The sequence below is a fragment of the Erinaceus europaeus genome, chromosome 13 (genome assembly GCF_950295315.1).
Source record: "Erinaceus europaeus chromosome 13, mEriEur2.1, whole genome shotgun sequence".
NCBI lineage: Eukaryota > Metazoa > Chordata > Mammalia > Eulipotyphla > Erinaceidae > Erinaceus > Erinaceus europaeus.
The window spans coordinates 62,221,895-62,248,663 of NC_080174.1; the positions used below are offsets into that span (position 1 = coordinate 62,221,895).

The following is a 26,769-nucleotide window of genomic DNA, read 5'->3' on the forward strand; positions in this document are numbered from 1 at the left end:
TCCAGCCCCCAGATTAATTCCAAACTCTCATTTCCTGTAGAGCACCAGAAAGATAAACCCTGAGGACCCCTCCTCACTTCTTCTTCCAAGCCCACCCCCAGGGCTAGACCTGAAGGTCTTCTAGGGGACTGGCTCTGAGCGTCCTGAACATGCTTCCTTCCATATGAGTTGACTCCATGTGGATGTGGGAAATCCAACTTTCTCCAGGTGGTGCCATCTCTCAGTGCCCTCTTTTCAACCTATTCCTGACCCGTGCTCTACAGTTACAAGGGGAAGGGGGGCATTGTCCCACACTCTTCCTTGTCTCCATCCCACCATGTAGAGAGTCTCTTCCAATAGCCTCCATCCTTTTTGACAACTTCCAGAGAGAATAAAGAGAGGGTCCAGAGACAACATGTATGGGGAAAAGGGCTTTTGTCAATCCTGCTTGATCCCCAGAGTGTGGCACATTCACCCCACTACATGCTGGACATAGAGAGAGAGAGAGAGAGAGAGAGAGAGAGAGAGAGCTGTAATTTGTTCACAGGAAAGTATAAATCGCAAACATGCTATGTATGTTAGGTTAGGGCATAAAGTGAAAACACAAATAATCTTGATGATGAGACAAAGGTATCTTTGTAGATCGAATCAAGTCTTTATTAAAATAGAGTGTGGGTGGGCTTCAAGACAACAACCCTGGGTAAGGTTTGTGACAAGGGACTGTGTGTGGCCTGAGCATGCTTCCATCTGTGGGCACGAAGCATCTGGGCTTCATATCTACTATCTTGCTCAATGCCCAGTGGCATTGTACATTAATAAAGTGGAATCTCACTCATCAGTTGATCTTGTGTGTTTGGCATGTGTGCATCAGTTTTTTTGGAGGCTGATTATCCCAAAGAACAAATAAAACCAGTTTCCTGACCAGACAACTGTGAGGAAGGGACTCAAGGTACAGAGATAAGACCATCTCCCCAGGCAGAGCCCCTTTCCCAGCAGATGTTTTGCTCAGGCTGGGGTGACATCCTTTTTCTCCAACTGGTCTTTCTCCCTGTAGACTGGTGTCGGCTCACAAGGTAGGCAAATGTGGGTGCCCCATTCCACCAAGTGTCAGGTACTGTTTCCTAAAAGTAGCTTGGAGCAATATGTTTTAGGGTCAGTAAGTGTGCCACCCTAGTTCATCTTCATTTTGCATGTTGAGGAAACAAAATAGACAAAGTTCCTTCCTTTTGGCAAAATCTCCTCTAGCTAGGATTAGAATTCAAGTCTATCTTCCAGTATGGGAAGAGGGGACCAGGTTGGTGTGTACAGCTAGAGGGCCAGAGTAGGGTAACCAAGCTAGTGGTCACAGGAGACTTTGGGGAGAAAGGGCTGTGTCCCCAGCCCTCCAGATCCAAGGAGTAAGGACCCAGGCCTCACCCAGCCGTTCCCGAAGTCCCTAGCAGCGAAGCTCCAAAGGGAATGGAATTTGCTCTGAATTTTTTCTAGGGGGGAACGCAGGCGCAGGATAGAGGGCCTGGCCAGCAGACTAACTTGAGCCCCAGGCCCCTTAGTGCCCCCGACCCTCTGTCTCATTTCAACCTAAGGGAGCGATACCTGCTTCCTCCAAAGGGGGGGGGCGGGTGGAGAGGTAGGTTCCTTTGTGGAGCCCACTCTGTGGGGTTCGTGGGGGTGGGGGGGTCAATTATCTGAAAGCTGGAGCGACTTGTAATTTTATTCCCTGGGAGGAGGAGCCCGAGAAGTCGGCCAGCGGGGTGGGGATGAGACGGGGAAAGGGGGGGGAGGGCAGCCAGAGGAGCTGTTGAGTGAGGGGAGGGACTTGGCAAGATCTCCCAAGCCTTCTACACTCTCCAAACTTTCACCAAACTCTTGGCCTCCGCCGGCCCGAAACCAAAACACAACAAGCTGTGGAGGAGCGGCGAGCGGCGCGGCTGGGCGGGCAGACTCGCGGCAAGAGGACCGAGTCTCGGGAGGCTGATGCAACTTTCCCTTTAAGAAAAAGCCACCTGGGCGCTCCCCCGCGCGGACCAGCTTGCCTGGGCCCGGGGCTGCAGCATGGTAAGGGGCTGGGGGTGCGGGGGTGTAGTCGGTGTGTTGCGGGGGAACCCGTGGGGCTGAGCCCCCAGACCGGCGTGCGTGTGCATGTGAGTGTGTGATCGCGCATGCAGGCGGGCATCCGTGGGTAACTGGGCGCACGCAAGGGGATGTCTGTCTCGCCGCAAAGGTCGGGGTAGGTGTGAGCGTCTGGTGTCACCGCAGTCACCAAGGAGCCGAAGCGAGCGGGAACTGGTGTGTGTGTGGGGGAGGGGGGTGCAGGGTCGGGGGCGGCAGGCTCGGGGCTGTGCGGACAGCCTGGCCCCGGGGTGCGCCGAGGTCAGTCTGGGGCGCCCGCGGGGATGGGGGGTGGGGGGTGCAAGGCCGGGGGCGGGGGGCAGTGCCTGCGCCCCGCAAGACAGCTCCCGCTTCGTCGCCTCGCACCTCCCTCCCCGCCGCCTATCTGGTCCCTGCAGCCGGCTGCCTCCTATCTGCCAGTCCTCCCGGTGCGGGTTCCCGCGCGCCCGCCGGCCCTGGGGTCCCGGGCTCTTTGTCTGCGGCCCCCGTGGCCTGGGCTTTGGGGCAGGGGTGCGGACGGGCAGCTCCCCGGGAGGAATCCGTTGCCTCCCCGCAATCAGCCTTCATACCGGGTGCGCGCCGGCGGCCACAGGTGAGCACAGGGCCTAGCAGCCCCGCGGCGCCCCGCATCCCGTGTCCCGCACCCCCCGGGTGGGAGAGACTGCGGGCCCCGGCGCAGTGAGGGGGCTCTCCTGAGGGCCGGGAGGGGCCGCGGCCGGCCTGGGGGCGGGGCAGGGGGCGGGGACCTGGGCGCCCCGGTACTTTTCCACCGCAGCGGCCGGGGGCGGGGCCGCCGCCTCCTAGCCAGCTGAAAGGCCCACACGTGGCGGCTGATGTAACGCCCGCCCACCCCACGGCTAGCGCCCCGATTAAAGCCCGGCGCGCCCCGCTTCGAAGAACCTGGGCGCTCCGGGCAGTGCCGCAGCTTCCAATGCGGCCGCGCCCCTGCCCGTCGGCCCGAGGCCTCCTCCCCCCGCGCCGCAGCCAGCTTCTTAAAGGAGCCGCGCCCCCTTTCGGGCCTGCTCTCCACAAGCCACGCCCCTCATTGGCCACTCTTAAAGGAGAAGCGTCGCTAGTTTTCTGACAGCTCCCTCTGAATGCTGCGATGTGTTTCCTTGCGAGAGCAAGATTGATGTTAGATCCGCTAGAAAATAAAAACTGGGGAGTCTGGAGGAGAAGTAGAGAAGGACCTGACGGGTTAAACACCCCCAAAGCGAGGGGACATCAGAAGATTGGAGAGTAGTGGGTGTGGGGATTGGTTCTAGGAAGGGACTAGCCGGCGACACCGAGCATGCCCAAATATTTACAAGGACTGCAGAGAAAACGCCCCTGTGCTCGACCTACACTGCCACTGCGGTGGTACCCGCTCCCTGCCCAGCCCTCTGCTCTGAAAGACCTCTCCCGTAGGTGGGGAAACCGGACTTAGACACGAATCACCCTGCTGCAGTGGTATGTGTGATGTGTGATGAGTGTGTTCAGTAGATGTCTACAACGCGCTTTGTGGGTACAAAGGAAAGACTGACTGCAGCCGCCAGACCAAGGGCGGTTTCTTGAATATAATGGCACTGGAACAAGATTTGAAGAGGGGTAGGAAATATGCAGGTGAAAGTGGGGACAGAAAATGCCCAAAGCAAATTTGGAGGCAGGAGCTCTCTAGGAATGGATAGTCTCATGTGGCCACAGGTGGTCCCAGGTACACCTTAGGACCCTCCCCCTGCTCCCACTGCCCCTTGACGCCACCCCCACAGTGAATGGAGATGGTACTTTCTACATCTTCCTACATCTTTCTACTCAAGTGCGAGGTCCTTGAAGGCAAGGAAAGCGCTTCTATCCCCAGTGAGGATTCCAGATGGACCCTTAAAATTAGTTGACCTGACAGTTCTGTTTAGAGAAGAAATGAGACTGTAAAGGAGGGTTAGTGTGATAACGGCTCTGTAAATATCTGCCTCTAGGTAGTTCACAGATAACTGTGAACATCTACCCTCCACCTCTAAACCTGCAGCACCCTCAGCATTCCTGCCTCCAGAACTAACACTGACTTAATCTTGTTGCACCAGCAGAAACCAGAGAGATCTTTCTTTATCTCCCTCATCTCCAAGTCCTATCAACACTGTCTTCCTAGTCTGTGTACCTCCCTTCTCCAATATCACCTCCCAGATCCAGTCACCCCCATCACTATTGATCTGGCCTACTCCAGTTGATTTCCCTTCTCCTGTCCTTTTTCTACACTTAAGACAGAGAAAAACAAAACCCAAGTCCCAAGTGCTGCTCATCTGCCCATCTTTACCTTTGGCCACGTTCTCTCTGAGCCTAGCCTCAGCATTTTTCCACATATTTCATTTGAATCTTTCTTTCTCTTCCCTTCCTCATTATTGCCACATTGCCCAATTAACTCCATCTGACCCTAAACATCACTTCCTTAGAGATGGTCTCCCTTACTCTCAGACAAGATCAAACCCTCTACTAATATATTCAGGAAAGGATCTTCCTCCTTCACACGCTTTATCTTTATTCTGAATGGTATTCATGTGGGTCACTATTTTCACTCTTTCTTCTAGCTTTTACATTTCAAGGGACAAAGACCAGTGAGTGCTTGGTGCTTAGCTGGAGTCTACCTACAACCAGCTTGCAATAAATATGAAATAAATGAACCCAGTTGTGGCTAGCATTAAATGCCCACTTAGCATTTTAGGATTTATCCTGCTGGCTGTAGAGAAATATTGGAGGAAATTCAGGCTTTATGGCTTTGGAAAGGTTAATGAATTTGAGAGAAGGGAAATATGAATGGCTTGTAGTAAAGTCATGAATAAAGCTGGAGCTCCAGAATTTACAGAGAAAGTATGATTAGCCCCATCTTCCAGATTGAGAAAGCCAGTGTTCAGAGAGGTCAAATAATGCTTGAAGGCACATACCCAGTCAGTGGCAGAGCCAGGATTCCAGCCTAGATCTCACATTCTGAGCTCTTCCCACACATTAAATTGACTGACCCACTGCTTTGTCAGAGGTACCCATGTATGAGTTAGGGACCATTCTGTTACCTGAGTAATAAATAGCACAGGGGCCTGGCATCTCATGGGACTTTAGTTGCTACTTTTTGGATGGGTGAGACATTTGACATAAATGGCAAAGACAGGAGAAACAACAAAGAGTGACATCCAATTTATTCTCCTGGATGCAGCCTCTAAGCAGTTTTGCCCCCGTTATCTGTAAGCTCCTTGAGGGCAAAGACTGAATTTGCACTGGGTGCTCTGGGGGTAGTCTTGGTATGGAATGTGTGAAACATTCCATACCAAGACTGAGTGCTCTTCTCAGTTTACTCACCTAACCAGAGGGCATAGCTATTCCCTGTCCACATCCACAAGGTGGCTCTTAACAATGCCCTGAGCAACTAGGACAAACAACAATGTCATTACTATTTTTATTTAATGACTGAAGAGATATGACTTGAGGGAAGTCAAACACAAAGTTTATAGCATGGAGGGAGGGGTGTAGTAAAAAGGATCTTCCAGGAGAGCACATCCCTCTCCTTCCAACACCAAAGCCTCAAGCAGGAACCTCCTTAGGAAGTCTGTTTAAGAAGAGAGTTCACCCTGGGCAACTGACACTAGAAAATGATTATAAGTCATCTCCCTAGTTATCCCTCCCCTGCAGAGAAAGTTCTAAAGGAGACCTAGTAGCCAGGGCAAAGGCCTGAGGAAGCCAAGGTCTGATTTGCTTAGGCAAAGAGCTTCCTCCTCCTCCTTCTAGCCTTTAGGTGCTTCCTGGGCCTGTGGGTGAGAGGTGACCCTTGACAGGTGGTTATGGGAGGGGCAGAGTAACACAGAACAGCTTTTGGAATACAGTCTGCTCTCTGGGAAGGTAAGAAATGTCCCAGAAGCTGAGCCAAATCCTTCCTGTGACCAGGCCTAGTAGATCCAGAACTTTCCTCCTATGAAAAAATTGTTTAAGGTTCCTTGAAGATTGATTCCTCTTCTGGAGCCTGGGAAAACACCTTCACCTGTCTGCAACTGACATAAAACCTGTAAACACCAGTATGACCATGTGCCTGTTTCTGCCATTTCTCTGCTGCCTCTCTAGCTCTCCAGCCCCACACCTCTGAGGACCAGGACCACTTGTCTCCATGCCTTAGTCCTAACCATTTCAAACCAACTAGGCTGTGTTCCTTGCAAGTGGAGCATGGTGCTGGGTGCTTGGCACTGAGAGGTCAATGACTCAGAGGCCCAGGTCCTCAGGGAACTCACCATCTAGTGGATGACAGACTCCCAAGCAAATAAGTGTCATAAGGATTGATATGGGTACTAGTAGAAGGTGAATACAGTATAAAGGAGGAAGTGGTCTATTCATTCTGGTTTGGTAGTGTCAGGAAAAGCTACAGAGAAGAAGTTATGGACCAAAGGCAATAGCTCAGTGTATTAGAGCACAGGATTTACATGTCTCAGACCCCAGGTTCAGTCTCTGATACTGCCATATGCCAGAGCTGAGCAGTGATCTGGTTCCTCTCTAAATAAATAAATAAATCATATATATGTATATATATAATATATATTTTATATATATATATATATATATATATAGAGAGAGAGAGAGAGAGAGAGAGAGAGAGGGAGGGAGACCCCACAGCACCAAAACTTCCTTTAATGCAGTGAGGGCTAGGTTTGAACTTGGGCTGTGCACATAGCAAAGTAGGACACTAATCAAGTGAACTGTTTCACCAGTCCAGCAATAAATCTTTTTTAAAGAGAGAGAGAGAGAGAGAGGGAAAGAGAGGTAGAGGAGGAAAAGGAGGAAGAAGGAGGAGAGACATCTAAGCTCATTGCTAGAGGATTTGTAATTCACCTGATGAACAAGAGTGAAGGTATATTGCACATAGAGGACAGCCCAAACCAGGGAAGGGACGCATTTGTCTGACAAGCCCAGAGCTTATGGTTCAAATTAGTGACACGACAAGCCCAGCTGCCCCAGAGCCCAAACTGAGTAGCACCAGGATGGGGAAGGACCAGCTTGGCTGCCTGGCTGAAGGTTGGGGAGCATGTACTAATCTAAGCTGACTCTCCTTCAGGGGAAAGGTCGAAGTCATTCACACAGACGATGAAGGAATTGGACCCTGGCCCAGTTCTGTGTTCATTTTTTTATCTTTTATAGAATTGGGCATCTGGAGAGTCAAAAATAGACCTTTGCCCACTGGGACAGAAAGCCTGGAAACAAGGGATCCAGGGGAAGGGTTGGGGAAGGAGCTGGATGGGGGTCATCCAGAAAATAAAAAGCAAGATGGGAAAATGGTTGCTGGCAGGATGGACAGGGTGAGCCAGAAGTGAAGACCCACTAATTGGTGACCTAAGCCCCATACTACCTGTTCTGGACATCCCTGAGAGCTACATGCATCCTGCCCCTGCCTGTGGAGCCAGGGCCTCACTTCACTCTGTTCGTTCCACAGCTCTTGAAGTCTGTAGCCTGAAAGGTGTTGAGAGCAAAACCTGAGTGTGGTTCCAGACTCCAGAGTCCCCAACCCATTGCCACTATGGTAGGAAAAGGTGCCAAAGGGATGCTGGTGAGTACAAATACTAAACTACAGGGAGGAAGAAGGTGGGGAGTCATGAACACTGACTTCTTTGGAACTGTTTGCCATGACAGGATGGCCTAGGAGGTTCCATGGGGCTCCTAAGTCTGGCACTGCCAAAGGTCATGTGTTCTAGGGTTGTTCCAGACCCTGGACTGCAATTACTCATCTAGCAGATTAAGTGGTGCCCATAGTGGGGCAGATTTTGTCACAGAGTCTGCAGAGGCAGGAGCCACTCTTCCCTCATCACAAAAGACCTCCCAGAGAGAAGGCTGCATCTTATCTTCTTGGGGTCATCTGACCCTGGTACCTAGTTACCCCCCACCCTCACTGGGTATTCTGCCTGCCACAGGGAGTGACCTGTATATTCTTTTTTTTTTTTTTAATTTATTTCTTTATTGGGGAATTAATGTTTTACATTCAATAGTAAATACAATAGTTTGTACATGCATAACATTCCCCAGTTTCCCATTTAACAATACAACCCCCACTATGTCATTTATCATCCTTCATGGACCTGTATTCTCCCCACCCACCTACCCCAGAGTCTTTTACTTTGGTGCAATATGCCAATTCCATTTCAGGTTCTACTTGTGTTTTCTTTTCTGATCTTGTTTTTCAACTTCAGCCTGAGAGTGAGATCATCCCATATTCATCCTTCTGTTTCTGACTTATTTCACTCAACATGATTTTTTCAAGGTCCATCCAAGATTGGCTGAAAACAGTGAAGTCACCATTTTTTACAGCTGAGTAGTATTCCATTGTGTATATAGACCACAACTTGCTCAGCCACTCATTTGTTGTTGGACACCTGGGTTGTTTCCAGGTTTTGGCTATTACAAATTGTGCTGCCAAAAACATATGTGTACAGATCTTTTTGGATGCATGTGTTGGGTTCCTTAGGATATATCCCCAGGAGAGGAATTGCAGGGTCATAGGGTAGGTCCATTTCTAGTCTTCTGAGAGTTCTCCAGACTGTTCTCCACAGAGGTTGGACCAATTTGCATTCCCACCAGCAGTGTAGGAGGGTTCCTTTGACCCCACACCCTCTCCAGCATTTGCTGCTGTTACCTTTTCTGATGTATGACATTCTCACAGGAGTGAAGTGATATCTCATTGTTGTCTTGATTTGCATTTCTCTGACAATCAGAGACTTGGAGCATTTTTTCATGTGTTTCTTGGCCTTTTGGATCTCTTCTGTGGTGACTATTCTGTCCGTGACCTGTATATTCTAATCAAAGGGTCCTCAGACCCTGTCAAGTGTTCCTCTGTTTCTCTGGTTCCTTCTCACTCTCAAAAGTCATAAAGAATGTTTTGTTTTGATTCTCTCCTGAGGCCAGTCTGAAAACACCTTGACCCCTTTTCCCAACCTCTGATCCTTCCTGGCCTTCTGCCCCAGCACACAGGAGTGATGGTGATGAGGCACCCTGAGAATCAGAGGGCAAGTGCAAGGTCTGGGCAAGCACTTGGATAGTGAGGATAGCTCACTAATGGATGAACAATGTAACAGGAAGAACAGAAAGCAGCAAAAAAGATACCCCAGGGGTGGTGGTTGCATTTCTTCCTCTGACATCTTGCTTCAGGGACAAGCTAGATGGGGTAGCTATCCAAGGAGGAAGCCCAGAGCTAAGCAGGTCTATCTCTTCTCCACATTTATTCCTTCATTGCTTTTCTCATTCAGTGAAAGAGCCCTAAGGTCTCTGTTGAGCCCTCACCAAATATGCCCTACTCTCACCTAAGAGATCTAAACCCATAGTACCTGTTTGTTTTTTTTAATATTTATTTGTTTCCTTTTTGTTGCCCTTGTTTTTGTTTTTTTTGTTGTTGTTGTTGTAGCTATTATTGTTGTTATTGATGTTGTCGTTAAATAGGACAGAGAGAAATGGAGAGGGGAGAGGAAGACAGAGAGGGGGAGAGAAAGACACCTGCAGACCTGCTTCACCACCTGTGAAGCGGCTCCCCTACAGGTGGGGAGCCGGGGATGAACCGGGATTCTCACGCCAGTCCTTGCACTTCGCACCATCTGCGCTTAACCCCCTGTGCTACTGCCCAACTCCCAGTACTTGGTTTTAAGAGATAGTTCTAGGAGGAAGCTGGGCAGTTCCAGTTCAACCTCAGGAGCTCTTTCCTACCCCTTTCTGAATTTCCAGCACCCAGCCCCTCATGCCCGCTCTGGTTAAACTAGTCTACATGAACCATGCTTCTGAGACTGTTCCAGAGCCGACTTTCACTCTGGGTGCTTAAACATGAGCACAGATGAAGGTCTCGTGACCTGAACACTTGCTGGGGGTGGGGTGAAGGGCATAGAAAATTCTGTGAGCAAATGAAAAATGGCTTCCGCTTTGTGGGAGAAATCTTGGTATGGTCCTAGCCATAGATAGCCCTTTGCTCCTTGGAGGATTTTGAGTTCTATGAAACCTGAGAACCCCCCCCCCCCATGGACTCCCTGGCTGCTCTTCTGTCTCCAAAGTGACCCTGAAAGTTCTGTGGAGGGGCCAGCAAGAGGGCAGTGGGCCCCATGTGGGAGTGTTGAGAACATGAATCACAAAGTCCCAGAATCCCTACCCGAGAGCCCCTGGGCTCTGCTGGCGAATGGGCCAACCCGTCTGGAGAGGAAAGCTGCCCTGGGACTCCCATTCCCAGCACCAGGATGTGCCTAAAGATAGATGGGGCTCTTTTTCTTCCATGCCCTCTGCCCTTTGCTTCTGACTGCCACTGCTGCATTGAAGGCTCGTAGCATCTGTCCCCTGGGCACCCCCAGGGGTGGCTGGAGAGTTTATTCCTGCCTCTTTTTAGTTCTGCTGATGACCTTGGGCTACACTATTCTCAGCTCCGGTTTGGAACTGAAATTGCTTCCATTCAGTGCTTGTTTCTAGGATACAGTCCAGGAAGCACCATGCTTCCCAGCTAACCTAGGTGGCTAAGCTGGCACTCACTTAGGTGTTGTGTCCCCCTAAGGACAGATGACTAAGGTCCTCTCAAAGCTGCCCTCTTCTCTGGAGGTCTTGGTGACATAGAACAGAGGGAGCTGAGGACCATGCATATCAGCCAGGAGCACTCGCAATCCCAAGCCTGTGGCTTTTGTCACTATTTATGCCCTGGTATGAGGAAGTGGGCAGTTGGCCCCTCCCATCCTCTTTTGTCCCAGGTATGGATGTGAGGACTTGGCCTCCTGGACTTCCTCAGTGTGGACAGATATCCTATGTCCTCCATGGAGTTTCTGTCAGACTCTTCCTGGAGCAGGTGCTCCATGGGGGAGGAATGAGCAACTTCCTAGCACGTGTCCAAGCCCACATGCCTAGTGCACATGTCCCTCCCCCCACTCCCAGTGCAGATGGTTTCTGCCAGGCCAGCTCAGCTGCCTCCCTCACGCTTCAGCAGCTCCTAGGACAGGGTCTTCTAAGAGCCCAGCTGGCTGGGGTGCCTCCAAGCCTGGGAGCAGCTGGGATGCTTTAGGGCAAAGGAGTGGGTGCAGTGGTCCTTTTATGGAGACCTAGTACCTCTGCACACTATGGGGCCAGAATGCCTGTTTAGGACAAGGAACAGGCGGCAGGAGAGCCCATTTAGCCCCACAGCCTTAAATTCATAAGCCAGCCAGCTTTCTTCCCATCCCTTGAACCCATTTCCACTCTCACAGTCTGGGGCAGTAGGAGCCCAGCCTTGCTGGTTCTCCCCCTCCCCCACCCCTTTTTTTGTGCACACAGAGGGCTTCTGCACTGAGGAGCCCCATGATGAAGAGTAGAGTCATTGTGTGAAGACCCTGGGTACACTTCAATGATCCCGAAGGCTTTGCAGGAAGCAGATGGTGCCTGTTGCTACCACACCCTGATCCTTTCTATTTTGCTCTAACATGAGGACTTGGGCACCTCTACAGCATCACATGACTAGGTGCACAGTGGGTGCTCTCCCAGCTCAAGTCCTGGCATGTGGAAGGTGCTCAACTAATGTAGGTTTGGAATGTACTGCGCGCTCACTAAGCACAGGGCTTGGCACATGTTGACAAACCCTGAGTAGGAGCCCATTGCCTATAAGAAATGCCCCTAGCATGTCACAACACACAGCTTCTCTACAGCTCTCCCATCCCCCTAATCCTGGCCCTTCACAGGCCCTGCTCATCAGGCCCTTCCTTCCCTTGGAGTCGCAGGGCTCAACAAAGTCCCCAGACTCCTTGCCCTTCTGGAAGGAAGCCCACTCTTATTAAGAAAAGTCAGAGTCTGGGGCGTCGACCTCACTAAGTGGGCCTGGAGCAGCTGGATCCCACTAATGAGGCCTCATTACAGCAAGGGCCCAGCTGGGTTGCTGCCTCCTCCTGTCCCCATGGCCAGAGCCAGAGAGAGCCGTCCAGCCAGGGCTGCCTGTTCTGGGCACCCAGCCCAGGCCAGGGCAGCCAGAGCCCAGAGCCCACCCTGGGTGGAAGTGAGCATTTGGGCATCATGGGTGATTGGGCCTTCCTGGATCCAGTGGCCCAGCCAAAGCCTTGGCCCTAAGTCTATGCCTGTAGGAAATCAGCAGAGAGTGTCTGGGGACTCGACTTTTAGGAGACTTGCTTGAACCAAGACAAGCCCCCACTTTTTCCCCAAAATAGGAATAATAACAGATGTTTTTCAAGAGGATTGTTGGAGGAGTAAATGAGTTAATATGTGTGTAGACATACCCAGTCATGTTCTAAAGACTGTATATATTATATCCCTCATTTAATGTATACATAGTGTTTGTGGCAGTGCCTGCACTTAATATGCTCTATTTCTTTTTATTATTACTGTGCTCACTGGATTCAGTGATGGTTGGTTATTTACCCCTGTTTTAAAGATGAAGAAGCAAGACTGGACATGTTAAGTGACTTGCCTTGGAGAAACTTGCAATGCTGGGGTTTTAACCCAGGCCTGTCTGACTCCAAAGCCTATGACCTATAAAGAAAGGGGGTGGTATATGGCTGGGTCTTGCAAAAGACTCTTATTGAACCTGGGGTTTCAATCCTTTGCACAACCATCAAACCAGAGGTGAGCAGTGTTCTGATCTCTGTATGTCTCTTTCTCTAATTAAAAAAATAATAACAAAATAAAAAGAAACATATCTGCTGATACATCCTTATAAACAAGGAAAATAAATATTATCTCCAGGTTTTTTATTGAAAGAAAGAAAATGAAAAAAAAGTCATACTAGCACACTCCCTATAGGACCACCACAGTTATAGCCTGGCAGGAATCAGTCCTTCAGACAGCAACCATACTTCCACCTGATGAGCGTTTGCTAAGATCGTGTCCCAGGTCTGCTGCTGGCCTCTGAATCTCCCAAGGACCAGATTGACTGCCCAGGACCAGACCACTGTACCTGTCTTCCTGCCGGAAGGTTTATGGTGTCTTGGCATCAGCAGGAGGCTGACCAGTGAGCTCCTCATAGAGAATAGGGATTGTTGGGTGTGAGTGACATCCCACCCCAGTTTGGTGACACCTGCTGGACTTTGCCCAGTTCATGCTTCCAGAGGAGAACCCACAGATCTCCATCTGGCCTCTGCTGACTACTCTCTTTAATACTATCTTTCTTCGGACAGGTGACAGTGCAATTCATTACCCAAGGGCCTTCTTGCAATACTAGCCACATTCTTTCATTTTAAGGACAACTCCATCATCTTAGCTGATTGGGGTTCCCCAACTCTAGAGGAGTACAGCCCTGGGGCCTAACATCCTCCCATCCTGCACCATTCTAAGAAGTAAGATGTGGAGCCAAGGAAATAGCACAGCAGTTTATGCAATGGGTTTCATGCCTGAGGCTCAAAGGCTCCAAGTTCAGTCCAGACAAAGCCCACACCCCACCCCCAACCCCTACCATAAACCAGAGCTGAGTGGTACTCTGGTCAAAAAAAAAGAGAGAGAGAGAGAGATGCTTAGGTGGTACATTATGGATAAGCCCCCTTTTTCTGGCCCCTCATATACCTGGTGCCTGATGCCATCCAGCCACCCTACTGGGTGCCCACCAAATGCCAAACCTTCTGCTCAGGAGCATCTAGGCCCTGAGGCCCAGCCCTGGGAGGAGACAAAGCCACTGGCTCACTCTCTCCCACACTTACTTTGCCTCATTCTGTGGTTGGGAGTCTGTATGTACGTGTGTGTGTGTGTGTGTGTGTGTGTGTGTGTTGTTGTTGTTGTTGTTGTTGTTGTTCCAGTAACTTGTTGGGAACAAGGGATAAATAAAATAAAATAAAAACACAACAAGCCAGACGTTCACTCCAGCTCTAGAGCACCCGGCTGGGCTGCATGGGGACTGGCCGGAGGGGGAGGGCCAGTGAAAGGGGGAGGCAGAGCTCCAGGGAGGAGATGAGGTGAAAGTAATTGCAGCTGCCCAGCCTGCAGTGGGAGAGGCAGGGGATGTGTCAGTGTCGCCTGGAACTGGCAAAGATGTGAATGAGCAGTGGGACACTCGGGCTCCTTGGGCTCTTCTCTGAGTGCTCACCCTGGGATGGCCGAGGCTCATGGACCTGTAGCCCCCTCCTCCCCAGAACAGGTTAGTCGCCTTACAGAAGGCTGGGACCCCTCCCCAGACCTAGACAGGCTAGGAGGGCTAAGGGTGGGAAAAGAGGTTGACGGGTCTGTGCCAGGGAGGGGCAGATGCAGCCAATGAGTGAGACAGACACCAGCAAAAGTGACCCAGAAAGTTACAACTGTGCAAAGGAGTGCAGGAAGAGTTAGCTGTGTGGTGCTTGGGGGGGGGGGCAGTGGGGGTGTGAGGGTTCCCCCTGCCCAAGGACCTGCTGAGAATCTGCTCTGTGTATCAAAGCTACATTGTCCTGGCTCCCGGGGAGACGGGCCGGAGATGTCCAAGAATTGTACTAATCAATACAGCCCCATTGTCCGTGCCACAGCAGTTACTCCTATGGGAAGAGTGGGTGAGGGGGCAGAAGGACCTGGTACCCTCAATGGTGAGGGTGGGAGAAGGGGCTAGACGAGAGTCTCAGCTGGAAGGAGACTCCACAGAATGTTGTCTGGTAGTAGGACAAGTGCCCGGGTAGTGTGGGTACCACTGTGCCCTCACCCCTGGAAGCTGGGGCTGGGCAGGGATGTCAGGCACAACAAGGCTGATGGCAGCAGGAGTGAAGGGACCTGGAAAGCCACCTTCCTGCCATGTAGAATATCCTGACTTGACCTTCAGGAGGCAGGGTGCCATGGGATTGGTTTGGGAGAGGCATTAGGTAGGGGCTGCCCTTCAGTCTCTGGGACTGCCAGGGTCAGAAACCACAGCCACATTCGAGAGTGCCAGATCGCTGCCAAGCAGATGCAGGAGAAACTGTCCACAGCTGCTACAGAACAGGGCTGCTGGGCTTCTTCAGGGCCCACCCAATGTCTCCCATGATAGCTACAGAGCCTGAGGTGGAGCTGGTGCGTCTTCTTTCTGCTCTCTGAAACATCTGCACGTCACTCTGTGCCCACTTGGGGCCATGGAGAAAAATAGTGCAGGGTCTTTCCTTGCCTCTCTCACCTGCTAAATCAAGGCATGAACTACTGAGAGGTCCTCAGAGGCTGCTCCAAGACTTCACTTAGGGCAGGGGGCACTGTAGCCCCTTGTACTGCCCCTGTGTACTTGGGAATAGCACTTCCCAAGGTCTTGCTCCTCCAGTCTAATAAGCAAAGCCTAACTCTTCCCCAGTCTAATAAGCAAAGCCAGATGAAAAAAATGAAGGGCTTGCTCTTGCAGGGCAGATGCTATCTAAGAGTCATCCTGGGCTAAGGGGAGAGAAATTGGGGGAACAAGAATTAGGAGTGATTAGGAACAAGAATTAGGAGTGATGGGGACTGTGGAGTTTTCAAAGGCAGCCACAAATTGACTATGTTGCCTGAATTCCTTACTGGGACTCAGAGAAAGTTGCTGATGATCTGGATTTAGCTCAGAGTGAGTCTGGAATGTAAGCTCTTGCAGATTCTCTTCCATAAAGTTCATCATAAATGGAGCATCATCCTGGAGGTTCAGAGTCCTAAACAAGAAGCCTGCTAGGTCCCAGTGGGACCCACCCAGCCAGGGCAGCTGCAGGCTTCCTTATCACTCACTGAGAGCAGGAAGAAGGAGTTCACAACTCACAAAAATACCCAGTGGACACTGACATAGGAGGGCAGGAGTCAGGGGCCAGTGTGGTGTGAGCCAGAGTGGAAATCTGGGCATGAGGGGAGGCTGGAATTGTCCTCCGTTAGTGATGGTCACTTCTCAAAAAAAAAAAAGGCATCATTTCCTCTTTACACTTTATTGTACTTTCTGTTTCTGCTTGTATCTTAAGTGTATGATTCTACTAAAATCAAAAGAGAAAAAAGTACTAGTAATATTTTGAAAGGGTAATCTAGAAATCTTATGAGAACTACAAAGGAACGTTAGAAATAGCAAAATTCTTGGTGTGGCAGAACCACAGAATATAACTAGTTGATCAGTAGAGGTTATCTGGTCTATACTTCTAGATCCATAGAGGTTTTCTGGTCCTTTGACTTCATAGATTGAGATGATGAGAGTGTAAGTGACATTCCCAGGGTCTAGAACACCAGGGTCTTAGCCCTGGTACAGGGGCCTGCCTGTCAAGCCCAGGACATAGCAGCAGTTCCAGTTCAGCCCTTTCAGCTGAAGAGCCTTAATTCCAGGAGCTGATCTGGAGCAGTAAATATGCCAGGAAGAGGGCTACATAAAGGGCTTATGTAAGTGACTGCTCCATGTACCTTGCCTAGCTATGCAGGAACAGGGGTGGGGGATGTACACACACACACACACACACACACACACACACACACACACACACAGACACACACGTCTTTGTACAGGAGTGAGCCCTGATATCTCAATGAGCTTCTTCTAGAGAAGAGAGGCATCTGAGGATCTGTGTGTGGCAGAGATCATAAAGATATGATCAGTGGGCTTATCCCATGCAGCGGGGGAAGGAACACCTCTAAGGCTTTGTTCTGGGGAAGATGGGGAACAGAGCAGTGCAGTCTCCATTCCGAAGACTTAACCACCAGGCCTGGTTGGGAGTGTGGATGGGGGCAGTCTGCAGGACTTTGGGAGGAGCTAACTCTGAGGAACACTAGGCCACTATGTTTATTCTTCACACCAAGTTGTGAGCAAGGGAGAGAAGGAGAGTAAGCAGCAAGGGGCAAGAGGTGGGTGGTTGGCCATGGGCAGGAAAAGCCTGGAGCCCAGTAGTGGGGCAGAGCTGGGTTAGGCGACAAACCACCAATATGTGTCAAACACTGAGGAAGCAAGCATCTCAGAGTCAATGGCCACTGCATGGACAATTCATATGAATAACCTAGTCATCTACATATATATAATTTATTTATTTTTATTTTTTTTAATATTTTATTTATTTATTAATGAGAAAGATAGGAGGAGAGAGCGAAAGAACCAGACATCACTCTGGTACATGTGCTGCCGGGGATCGAACTCAGGACCTCATGCTTGAGAGTCCAAATCTTTATCCACTGCGCCACCTCCCGGGCCACAATTTATTTATTTTTAATGAATTAGTGATACAGAGAGAAAGAGACCAGAACATTGCTCAACTCTAGTTTATGGTGGTGCTGGGGATTAAACCTGGGAGCTCAAAGCCTCAGTCATGAAAGTCTTTTACATAACCACTATGCTCTTCCTATTCCCAAGCCCTACTCATCAGTTCTACCAAGAAAGAAAAGAAAAGAAAAGAAAAGAAAAGAAAAGAAAAGAAAAGAAAAGAAAAGAAAAGAAAAGAAAGAAAAGAAAAGAAGGGCTGGAGATGAAAGGAAACTAGAGCCTCCCCCATCACACGAACACACACACACACACACACACACACACACCTCCTGAGCATTTTGGAGACCCTTAGGAAAAATAGACCTACTCTGCTCCCCATTGAGAGCTACACCCTCACTGACCAAGTCGTCTGAACCCAGCCCCCAGGCTCTGACAGTTAGGTCCCATAAGGCTGAGATTCAGTGCCAGGGAGCAGGAGATGGGTGCAGTTTCTACACCACTTGCATGGTGTCATTTCGCTGTCCTCCAGCTCCTTCTAGACAGTAGCTTCTGTCACCAAGCCCCACTTCCAGGCCTGGCCCAGGAGCTCTGTGGTACCACCCACACAGCCAAACTGGCTAGTGCCCTTCTCAGTGGCACATAGCTCATTATAGGAGCCCCAGGGCTTAGTCAGGAGGCTGCCTGTGGTGCATGGCTCCAGGCATCGCCTCCCTCCCTGCCCCCTTCCTGCCAGGCCATGGCCTCAGATGGACAAGTCTGGTGCTGCTGCGTCTGGTGGGAGGGCTGGGGAGCTTCTGTCCCTCCTATTGCACAAGCCAGGACAGATGCCTTTAGCTTCAAGCCTTAGGGACCCTTGCCCAGCCTGTGAGCCCATTCTGGACCTTCATTGTCCTTTTTGGAGTTCTGGCCAGTGATTGGTGACCCCACCCTTTACTCTGTGGCAACAATTCCTCATTGTGCCCCTAAGTAAACAAGCCTCAGACAGGATTGTTATTGTCCAGTCAACATATAGGAGCTGTCTTTGGCTGGGATTTGTTGGGGACTGGATGAACCACCCTAAGCAGACCTCACACCCCCCAAAAAAAAAAGTCTGACTTTGCCTTGCAGTGTACCTAGACATGACCCCAAAGCAGGCTCTGGAAGGTGGTGGCAGGCTCAGGCAGAACTCTGCAGGGTCCTGTCACATAGTAAATCAAGCTGTGATCAAGCCTCTCCCAGAGCCAAGGTGGCCTTCAGGTTGGTCCCTGACCTCACTCTGTCCCCACCCCCAGTCCTTGTCTTCTTTCCATACTCTTGTAACTTAAAAATTTCCATGTGGTTACACTGAACTTGAGTATAGAAAATATGCACTTTTCATTTCTCTGATGTCTGGCTCCCCCACAAGAGTTCTACCTACCAGTGGGGAGGGGGATTCTGTTTTCGCTGCTGCATTCCCAATGCAGGATGCAGGGCTTAGCACATAGTAGGTGTCAGTAAATTTTCTGGAAGGATGGATGGATGAATGGATGCTTTTTGGACCCAAGAGTTTGCTCTGGGACCCCTTGAAGGGGACCCTATAGATTCCTGGTGCTGTGATGTCAAGATTCCTGGGAGGGTGTGAGGGCTGATGTCACCCTTGAGGACAAGTGCAGCCTCACAGGGTGCACAAGACCAGATAAATCAAAATGTGGCGGTAAGGGGTGCATGACTGGGGCCTTCACTGGGCACTGGAACCTCCTGGGTCTGCATTTCCAAATGGATCTTTCCGGGATACTCATAGGTGTCAAAGAGGCCATCTCCTCTCCTCTGCGTTTGTCACTGTCAGGGTGACAGCATTTAGAGCACCAGACTCTGTTTATTAGTCAGCCTGCCTGCTGTCCTTGAACATGTCTCCTTCAAGCCACGGGGCAGTGTCCCTCAGTGTCATCCTTCAGAGGCCATGCTGCTTTGTCTCTGCTCCTACATGTCTTTTGGGGAACTCTGTGCAGGTCTCTGGGGAGTAAACCCCATCTCTGGGTATCTGTCTCTGTCATCCAAGAGCTCTGTGTTTCTCTATTGGAGAATCTTGGGGTTCCTGTATCTTTTTTTTCCACCAGGGTTATCGCTGGGACTCAGTTGCCTGCATGACAAATCCACCACTCTTGGTGGCTTACCCCACTCCTTTATTTGATAGGACAGGAAGAAATTGAGTGAGAAGGGGGAATTATACAGGAAGAGAAATAGAAAGATACCTGTGATCGTGCTTCACCATTCATGAAGCTTTCCTGCTGCAGGTGGGGACCAGAGACTTGAACCCTGGTCACTGTGCATGGTGATATGTGTGCCACCACCTATCACCACCCACCTCCCCCTGCACCCCACCCCTATGTCTTAGTGTGGATTATCACTGGGGTCTCCAGCTGCCCATCCCAGCTTCACCAACAGAACCAGCTCCCCTCTTCAGGGCAGCCCTCCTCCTCAACCACTTTTGACCAGCCCCCACCCACAGCAGCCCATCCATCCTTGTAGAGCTCAGAGACCCTTTCCAGAGTCATTGTCTGTTACCTCCCAGTCAGGTGTGATGCCTCCAGCTCCAGCCTCCTCCCGCATCTCCCAGCCTGCACCATCCGACCCAGCTCAACTTTCCCAGTGTCCCCAACCCAGCCTCGGGCAACATGGATGGCTCCTCTGGGCCCTTCTGTTCAGAGTCCCAGAGTGCCCTCCCAGGTCTGGCCCAGAACAGTTTCCTTTTCCTACACCCCAAAGCCCTGCCTCCCCTGTGCTCCCAGAAAGATGCCTTCATCTGGGATCCTCATCCCATCCCCCCACAGCTGCCTGCCTGCAGGCAGCGTGCTTAGCCTGGTGATGTGGTAGGCACTGGGTTGGGGGGGCTGTCTGGACACAGGCCCCTTTGTGCCCAACCCGACTTGGCTGATTGGTATGAGGCTCAGCTACTCCCACATCCTCACTCAGAGAGGAGAGGGGAGTCTTTGGAGGGACGGGGCTGGGAAGGAAGATTGTAAACACTAGCTCCTTCACAGTGTCCCACCTCTCCCATGTTGGCAGCAGACCCTCAGGTGGGCTGGTGCACCTGACATGGAATGCTGGTTGCTAGCAAGAGAGGACTTACTTGGCACCCTCTGGCAGCTGCTCCTCATCCCTGTCTCCCTGCAGTGCCAGGTCTGCCTACAGCTCCTGCCAGTCCAAAGGAAGCCCAGGAAGGGGGTTGGGGTTTAGAGGGTCCAAGGTGTCCCTGCTGGGGGAGGACTAGAGGGTCAGATGCAAAACGTCTTGTTGATGGTAGCTTCTCTCCTGTCCCCCACAGAATGGTGCTGTGCCCAGCGAGGCCACCAAGAGGGACCAGAACCTCAAACGGGGCAACTGGGGCAACCAGATCGAGTTTGTACTGACGAGCGTGGGCTATGCTGTGGGCCTGGGCAATGTTTGGCGCTTCCCATACCTCTGCTATCGCAACGGGGGAGGTACCCAGTGGGCACAGGGCAGGGACCACCTACTTGGATAGAGCCCACCCACCAGAACCCAAGCCACCCTTCCCTGGCACTGACCCCACTCCAGACAGGCTGGCCTCTGCTCCTGACTTCCTTCAACCCCATCCCTGGCATTAGTCCCCTTTACCTGAGGCATAGACCACCCCGACCCTGGCAGCCTGCTGTTTGAGCCTGAGCCTGCCAACCTGTTTCCTAAAGACAAGGAGGGACGGAGAAGGCACCCCAATCTTCTGAGATGTCTTGCCTTGTCCCCCGAAATGATTTAGGCACTTTTTGTTGTTATTTTATTTAAATTTTGTACACCATTCCCACCACCAAAAGACTGTGTCCCATCCCACCCACCCACCCCCCACCAGCTCAGGAAGCCGCATATCTACACATTTAGGCACATTTAAGGGTCCCAGTGGCTCAGGTTTGTGAAAGTGTTTGGTTAAGCTATCAAACCTCGCCCAAATGTGGTGCCTCTGGGGTCTGGGATCTGCTCCCACCAGACTTCCTGGGAGGCTCTGTCAAGTTCAAAGACAGACCGTGGGTGGCATGCCTATCACCTAGGCTCCTACAAATGCATGGTGCGCCCTCTTCCAGTCCTAGCCAGTTACAGAGGTTTTGGTGTGGAGTCCTGAGCAGGAAGAGGGTGGGATTCCCCCATGTCTGTCCCTGATATCAATCTCTCCCTGCTTTTCAGGCGCCTTCATGTTCCCCTATTTCATCATGCTGATATTCTGTGGGATCCCCCTCTTCTTCATGGAGCTCTCCTTTGGCCAGTTTGCAAGTCAGGGCTGCCTGGGGGTCTGGAGGATCAGCCCCATGTTCAAAGGTGAGGCCTGGGTGGGGTGCAGATACATACACACACACACACACACACACACACACACGCCTGTGGAGACCATGTAGCTCGTGCATCTGTACAAACACTGTCAAGCCCTATGGAGCCCCATGCTGACCCCTAGCCTCACATCAATGGCCAAGGCCATGGACTCATGTTGAGACCCATATTTACTTGGCCTCCACCACTCCCTTCCTACCACGTGGATATACAAAATCCATTGCCACTTCCAGCTTGCACCTGCCAGGGCCTTGACATCCCTTCTGGGGCCCTCCATGAAAGTCTGCCCCTTGGGCCCCTTGGAAATTAGCCTCCCTTCCTTTGGCTCAGTGCGTGAGGCTGCTCCCTCCTCCCAGGTGTGGGCTACGGCATGATGGTGGTGTCTACATACATCGGCATCTACTATAATGTGGTCATCTGCATCGCCTTCTACTACTTCTTCTCATCCATGTCACATGTGCTGCCCTGGGCCTACTGCAATAACCCCTGGAACACGCCGGAGTGCATTGGTGTGCTGGATGCCACCAACCACACCAATGGCTCCCAGCCTGCTACCCTGCCCAGCAACCTCTCCCACACCCACCAGAGGACCAGCCCCAGCGAGGAGTACTGGAGGTGAGGCCTTCTCTGGATTGGGGAGGACAGATGGCAATCATCCACAGACTGGAGTGGGGACACAGTGTAGATGGCAAGAGGCATAAGGTGTTCTCAGCTTGGTGGAATAGTGTCAGGGGCAGGGGAGGCTGGCATCATGCTTACTAAGTAGTGGTGAGGGACAGAGCTGTGGGGAAAGTCCTAAAAGCAGGGTAAGTCTAGATCTTGCATGATCAAAGGCCCTGAGGCTCAGTGACTGGTCCTGAGACAAAAGGACATGTTGTAATGGGAGTAGCAAGTCTAGAGAACGTTCTCAGATTGTAAGGTGGGCACCAGCTTTCTTGGAGGACTTATAAAAGTTAGGCTTAGACTTCTTGCCACAGAATATGAGCAGCTGTAGAAGTTTCCTGAGCCCAGGACTGCAATCACCCAATTAGACTGTGTTCTGGAGCACCTTCTCCTGAATGGATAGGCAAGAGGGCACAGCAGGATGCCCTGCAAGAAGTGCCCTATGTCTTGCTGGAAGTTGTGGGCTAAGGACTTAGGAGGCCAGTGAGTAGGCCTAATTCATTCATTCCACAAGCACATGTGTACAGTGCCTTCTCTTCCAGGTCCCTGATGGCTATAGGTACAAATGGCCCAGATCCCCAGCCCCAAAGAACCCACAGTTCAGCAGGCAGGGAGGTGACTAATCATATCAAAGTAAGTTGCCTTAGTGCAAGGGGCAGGAGAGGGTCGACTGGGGCTCATAGTAGCTGGTGGTCAATTCCAAAGGGAGAAAAGCAAGTGGAAGAGATCAAATAGGCTTCCCAGGGAACAGGGTGGTGGCTCTGCAATAGAACATGTCTTAACAGGTGTGGGACACTGAATTAGATACCCAGCACTACATTCATTAAATGGTAGGGAATGCTTCAGTCAGTCTCTTCCTCAAAAAATATAAAATGACAGGAGTCAGGCGTTGTGCAATGGGTTAAGCGCACATGGCACAAAGCACAAGGACCAGCATAAGGATCCTGGTTCAAGCCCCCGGCTCCCCACCTGCAGGGGAGTCGCTTCACAGGCAGTGAAGCAGGTCTGCAGGTATCTATCTTTCTCTCCCCCTCTCTGTCTTCCCCTCCTCTCTCCATTTCTCTCTGTCCTATCCAACAACAACAACATCAATATTAACTACAACAATAAAACAACAAGGGCAACAAAAGGGAATATATATATAATGAGTGAATGACTGGTGAAGCAGTTCTCTGGTTAATATCTCTCTTGAAGTAAAATGAATGAGTGAGATAATTTAAATAAGGCTTCCCAGAGAAAGAGATATAGAAAGAGTTGGGGAGCTGGGCAGTAGCACAGCAGGTTAAGCGCACATGGTGCAAAGCACAAGGGCTATCGTTAAGGATCCAAGTTCAAGCCCCCAGCTCCCCAGCTGCAGGGGGTCGCTTCACAAGTGGTAAAGCAGGTCTGCATGTGTCTATCTTTCTCTCTTCCTCTCTGTCTTCTCCTCCTCTCTCAATTTCTCTCTGTCCTGTCTAACAACAGCTATGACAACAATAACAATAATAACTACAACAAGCACAACAGCCGCAACAAAATGGGAAAAATGGCCTCCAGGAGCAGTGGATTCGTAATTCAGGCGCTGAGCCCCTACGATTACCCTGGAGGCAAAAAAAAACAAAGGGGGGGTTGAGGTTGGGAGAGGCATGAGCTGGTGAACCAAGACCAGGAGTTAGTAAAGAAAAGCCAAACTCAGGGACAATGGGACACTGGCCTACGAGAGGTCAGCAGGCATCTTAAGGCACAGGCTTCTCATGCCAGATTCAAGGTTGAAGCCTTTCTGAACTATTTCATAGAAGGCCATAGGTGAGATGGACTCAGCCTCCAGTGGTACCTGGATTTATGACAGATTGATATCCTTTGAACCCTGCCCCAGGACTCAAACCCCAGAGGTTCCCTGCTTTCCTGAACCAGCCCCTGTAGACCTTCAAAGACAAACAAAGGCTCATACTGTAGACAACAAATCTGCTGCCTCCCAGTGAGGTGACCAGGCAAAATTATCTTCAGGCATACTCACTCACTAAGTTACTGGACATACCATTTGTTGAGCACCTACTGTGTTGAGAAGGACAGATTATGAGTCAGGCATGCAGACCCTACCCCATGGCACTCACATTAAAGGGGAGAACTGAATTAATACTAACCAGCCAGGTATTCCACTACTTTCCATGCATGGTATGGATTAGACTCTAGACAGAATAAATCTTTCTGGATTCCCAATCTTGTGCATGGAAATCTTTTGCATAATCATTATGCGGTCTCTCCAGGCCTCAGACTCCCAATCTCAAGTGCTCCAGAAATACTTGCCCTGGAGGTCAGCTGCCAGGGATTTTCACCCAGATCAAAGCTCTGATTTCCTTCAGCTCAATCAGGGTGAAAGAACCCTCAAAGAGACTTAGTCAGGGGCCAGGCAGTGGCACACCTGGTTAAGTGTACACATTACAGTGCATAAGGACCTGAGTTCAAGCCCCTGGTCCCCATCTGCAGAAGGACAGCTTCACAAATGATGAAGTAGGGCTGCAGGTGTTCTATATATCCCCCTTCCCTCTTAATTTCTTTGTCTCTATCAAATTTTTTTTTTAAGCTGGTCATGGGTGGAGTGCCTGCTAGGTGACCTGGAACTGCCCAAGTAACTAGGCAGGATTTCTTCCCTGCTGTGTGGCTCCCTACTGCCCCCTCCTGGAGAGCCTGGCAACCCAGGTTAGCTTCAACTTCAAGGAAGGGAAGAGCGTCAACACTTGTATTTCATGGGCACCTACTATGTGCCTGGCATATGCTGTCTTAGGATATTAGTCCTGGGAGTAGGGTGGTAGCACAATGGGTTAAGCACACGTGGCACAAAGCACAAGGACCAGCGTAAGGATCCTGGTTCAAGCCCCTGGCTCCCCACCTGCAGGGGAGTTGTTTCAGAAGCAGTGAAGCAGGTCTGCAAGTGTCTCTCTTTCTCTCCCCATCTCTGTCTTCCCCTCCTCTCTCTCTTTCTGTCCTAGCCAACAATGACAACATCAACAACAACAACAATAATAACCACAACAATAAAAAACAAGGGCAACAAAAGGGAATAAATATTTTTTAAAAAACAAAAGGGAATAAATAAATAAGTATTTTTTAAAATATAGGATATTAGTCTTGCTGCTCAGCTTCAGAGACTGATGGTCAGAGGCTAAGGAACTAAGTAGCAAAGCGGTGCTGTGGTATGTGCGCAGCACCAGGGCCATCTGGTGTGTGAATTTGGTGAAGACACTCTGCCAGTTTTCCTGGATCACACTTTTTAAAAATTATTTTATCTGTTCATTTAGAAACAGAGGAAAATAGTTAGACAGGGCAAAATTCTGTAGCATGAAGCTTCCTTCAGTGTGGTGAGGGCTAGGCTTAAACTTGGGTGGGACATACGACAAAGTAGCACACTATCCAAGTGAGCTGTTTCAATATTTTGTTATTGTTTTTGTCATTGCTGAAGCTCCACTCCAGATAGATTAGTGCACTGCTCAGTTCTGGCATATGTGGGTGCCAGGGGTTGAACTTGGGACCTCTGGGGCATCAGGCATGAAAGTCCTGTGCTCTAGTATTGAGCTATCTCCCCAGCCCACCATGATCCACACTTTTCACTACCCCTTTGGAAAGTTGCATGATTTGGATCCCACAATAGCCCTGTTAGGTAGTAGGGATTTTAAAATATCCCACTTCACAAAGGAGGAAAGTAGGTAAAAAAAAAAAAAAAAAAAAAGATGGGGTAGTCAGGTTAAGCGCAGCAGGTTAAGTGCGATTGGCGTGAAGCACAAGGACCAGTTCGAGCCCCCGGCTCCCCACCTGCAGGGGAGTCACTTCACAGGTGGTGAAGCAGGTCTACAGGTGTCTATCTTTCTCTCCCCCTCTCTGTCTTCCCCTCCTCTCTTGATTTCTCTCTGTCCTAACAACGATGACATCAATAACAACAACAATAGTAACTACAACAACAAGGCAACCAAAGGGAAAGTAAGTAAGTAAATATTAAAAAAAAAGAAGAAAGAAAGAAATATGGACTCCACTTAATAGAGAGACACTTAGTTGGGACAGATTGCAGAGCCAGGGTCTGCCTGCCCTTGCCTTTCAGGCCACAGTCCTCCCCTCCAACCCGACTTCTTCATAGTCTTGTTTTATCAATGTGTGTGTGTTGCCCTCATTCCTGCTCATAGGCCCTGAACTCAGGCCTGTGCTCATAGCTGCTGTGGTGCCAAGCATAGCATCTAACACCCAGTGGGACTCGGAGCCCAGCAGCCCTCTCCCAGTGTCTTTAGGGCAGCTCCAGAGCCACACCAACCTCACTCACATCCTGTCTCTGCCACTTTCTAGCTATGTGACTTGAGAGGTTCCAAAGCTCACCAAGCTTCATTAAGTGAGGGCAGCTAAATACCTCCCTTGTTATTATAAATACGAAATGAGACAATATGGCATAAATCACTATGAATGGCGATGGCAATCACTGCCCAGAGATGCAGAGTAATAAATGAGGGTGTCCTGTTCTTAAGGTTATCTATCATCTGATTAATGAAATTACAAAATAATACAGAATAATTCCAGATGTGCTATCCATTGAGGGACTTATAAATGTGTTGGCTTCCAAAGGTTCTTAGATTAACTTACCTAAAAAATATACACTCCAAAAACAAAACAAAATACTAAATGCAATCAAAAGAAAAGAAAGAAGAAAGCTCAAATTTATTGTTTAATTT

At 50.3% G+C, this 26,769-nt stretch overlaps 1 protein-coding gene across 4 annotated transcripts in view; it reads left to right on the forward strand.

Annotated features, from left to right (window-relative positions):
* The first annotated feature begins 1,795 nt into the window (after positions 1-1,795).
* SLC6A9 (solute carrier family 6 member 9) overlaps positions 1,796-26,769 on the forward strand; it is a 40,816-nt gene continuing 15,842 nt past the window's right edge. Inside the window, exons 1-5 of one of the 4 annotated variants that reach the window (XM_060206033.1) lie at positions 1,796-2,034; positions 7,523-7,636; positions 20,406-20,562; positions 21,275-21,406; positions 21,772-22,030. In XM_060206033.1, coding sequence (XP_060062016.1) covers positions 7,607-7,636; positions 20,406-20,562; positions 21,275-21,406; positions 21,772-22,030 — 578 coding nt within the window. In that variant the 5' untranslated portion in view covers positions 1,796-2,034; positions 7,523-7,606. Of the gene's footprint in view, positions 2,035-7,522; positions 7,637-13,867; positions 14,147-19,652; positions 19,808-20,405; positions 20,563-21,274; positions 21,407-21,771; positions 22,031-26,769 lie in introns of those variants that run through there. The other 3 variants (XM_060206032.1, XM_007535299.2, XM_060206034.1) reach the window with 3 other exon arrangements.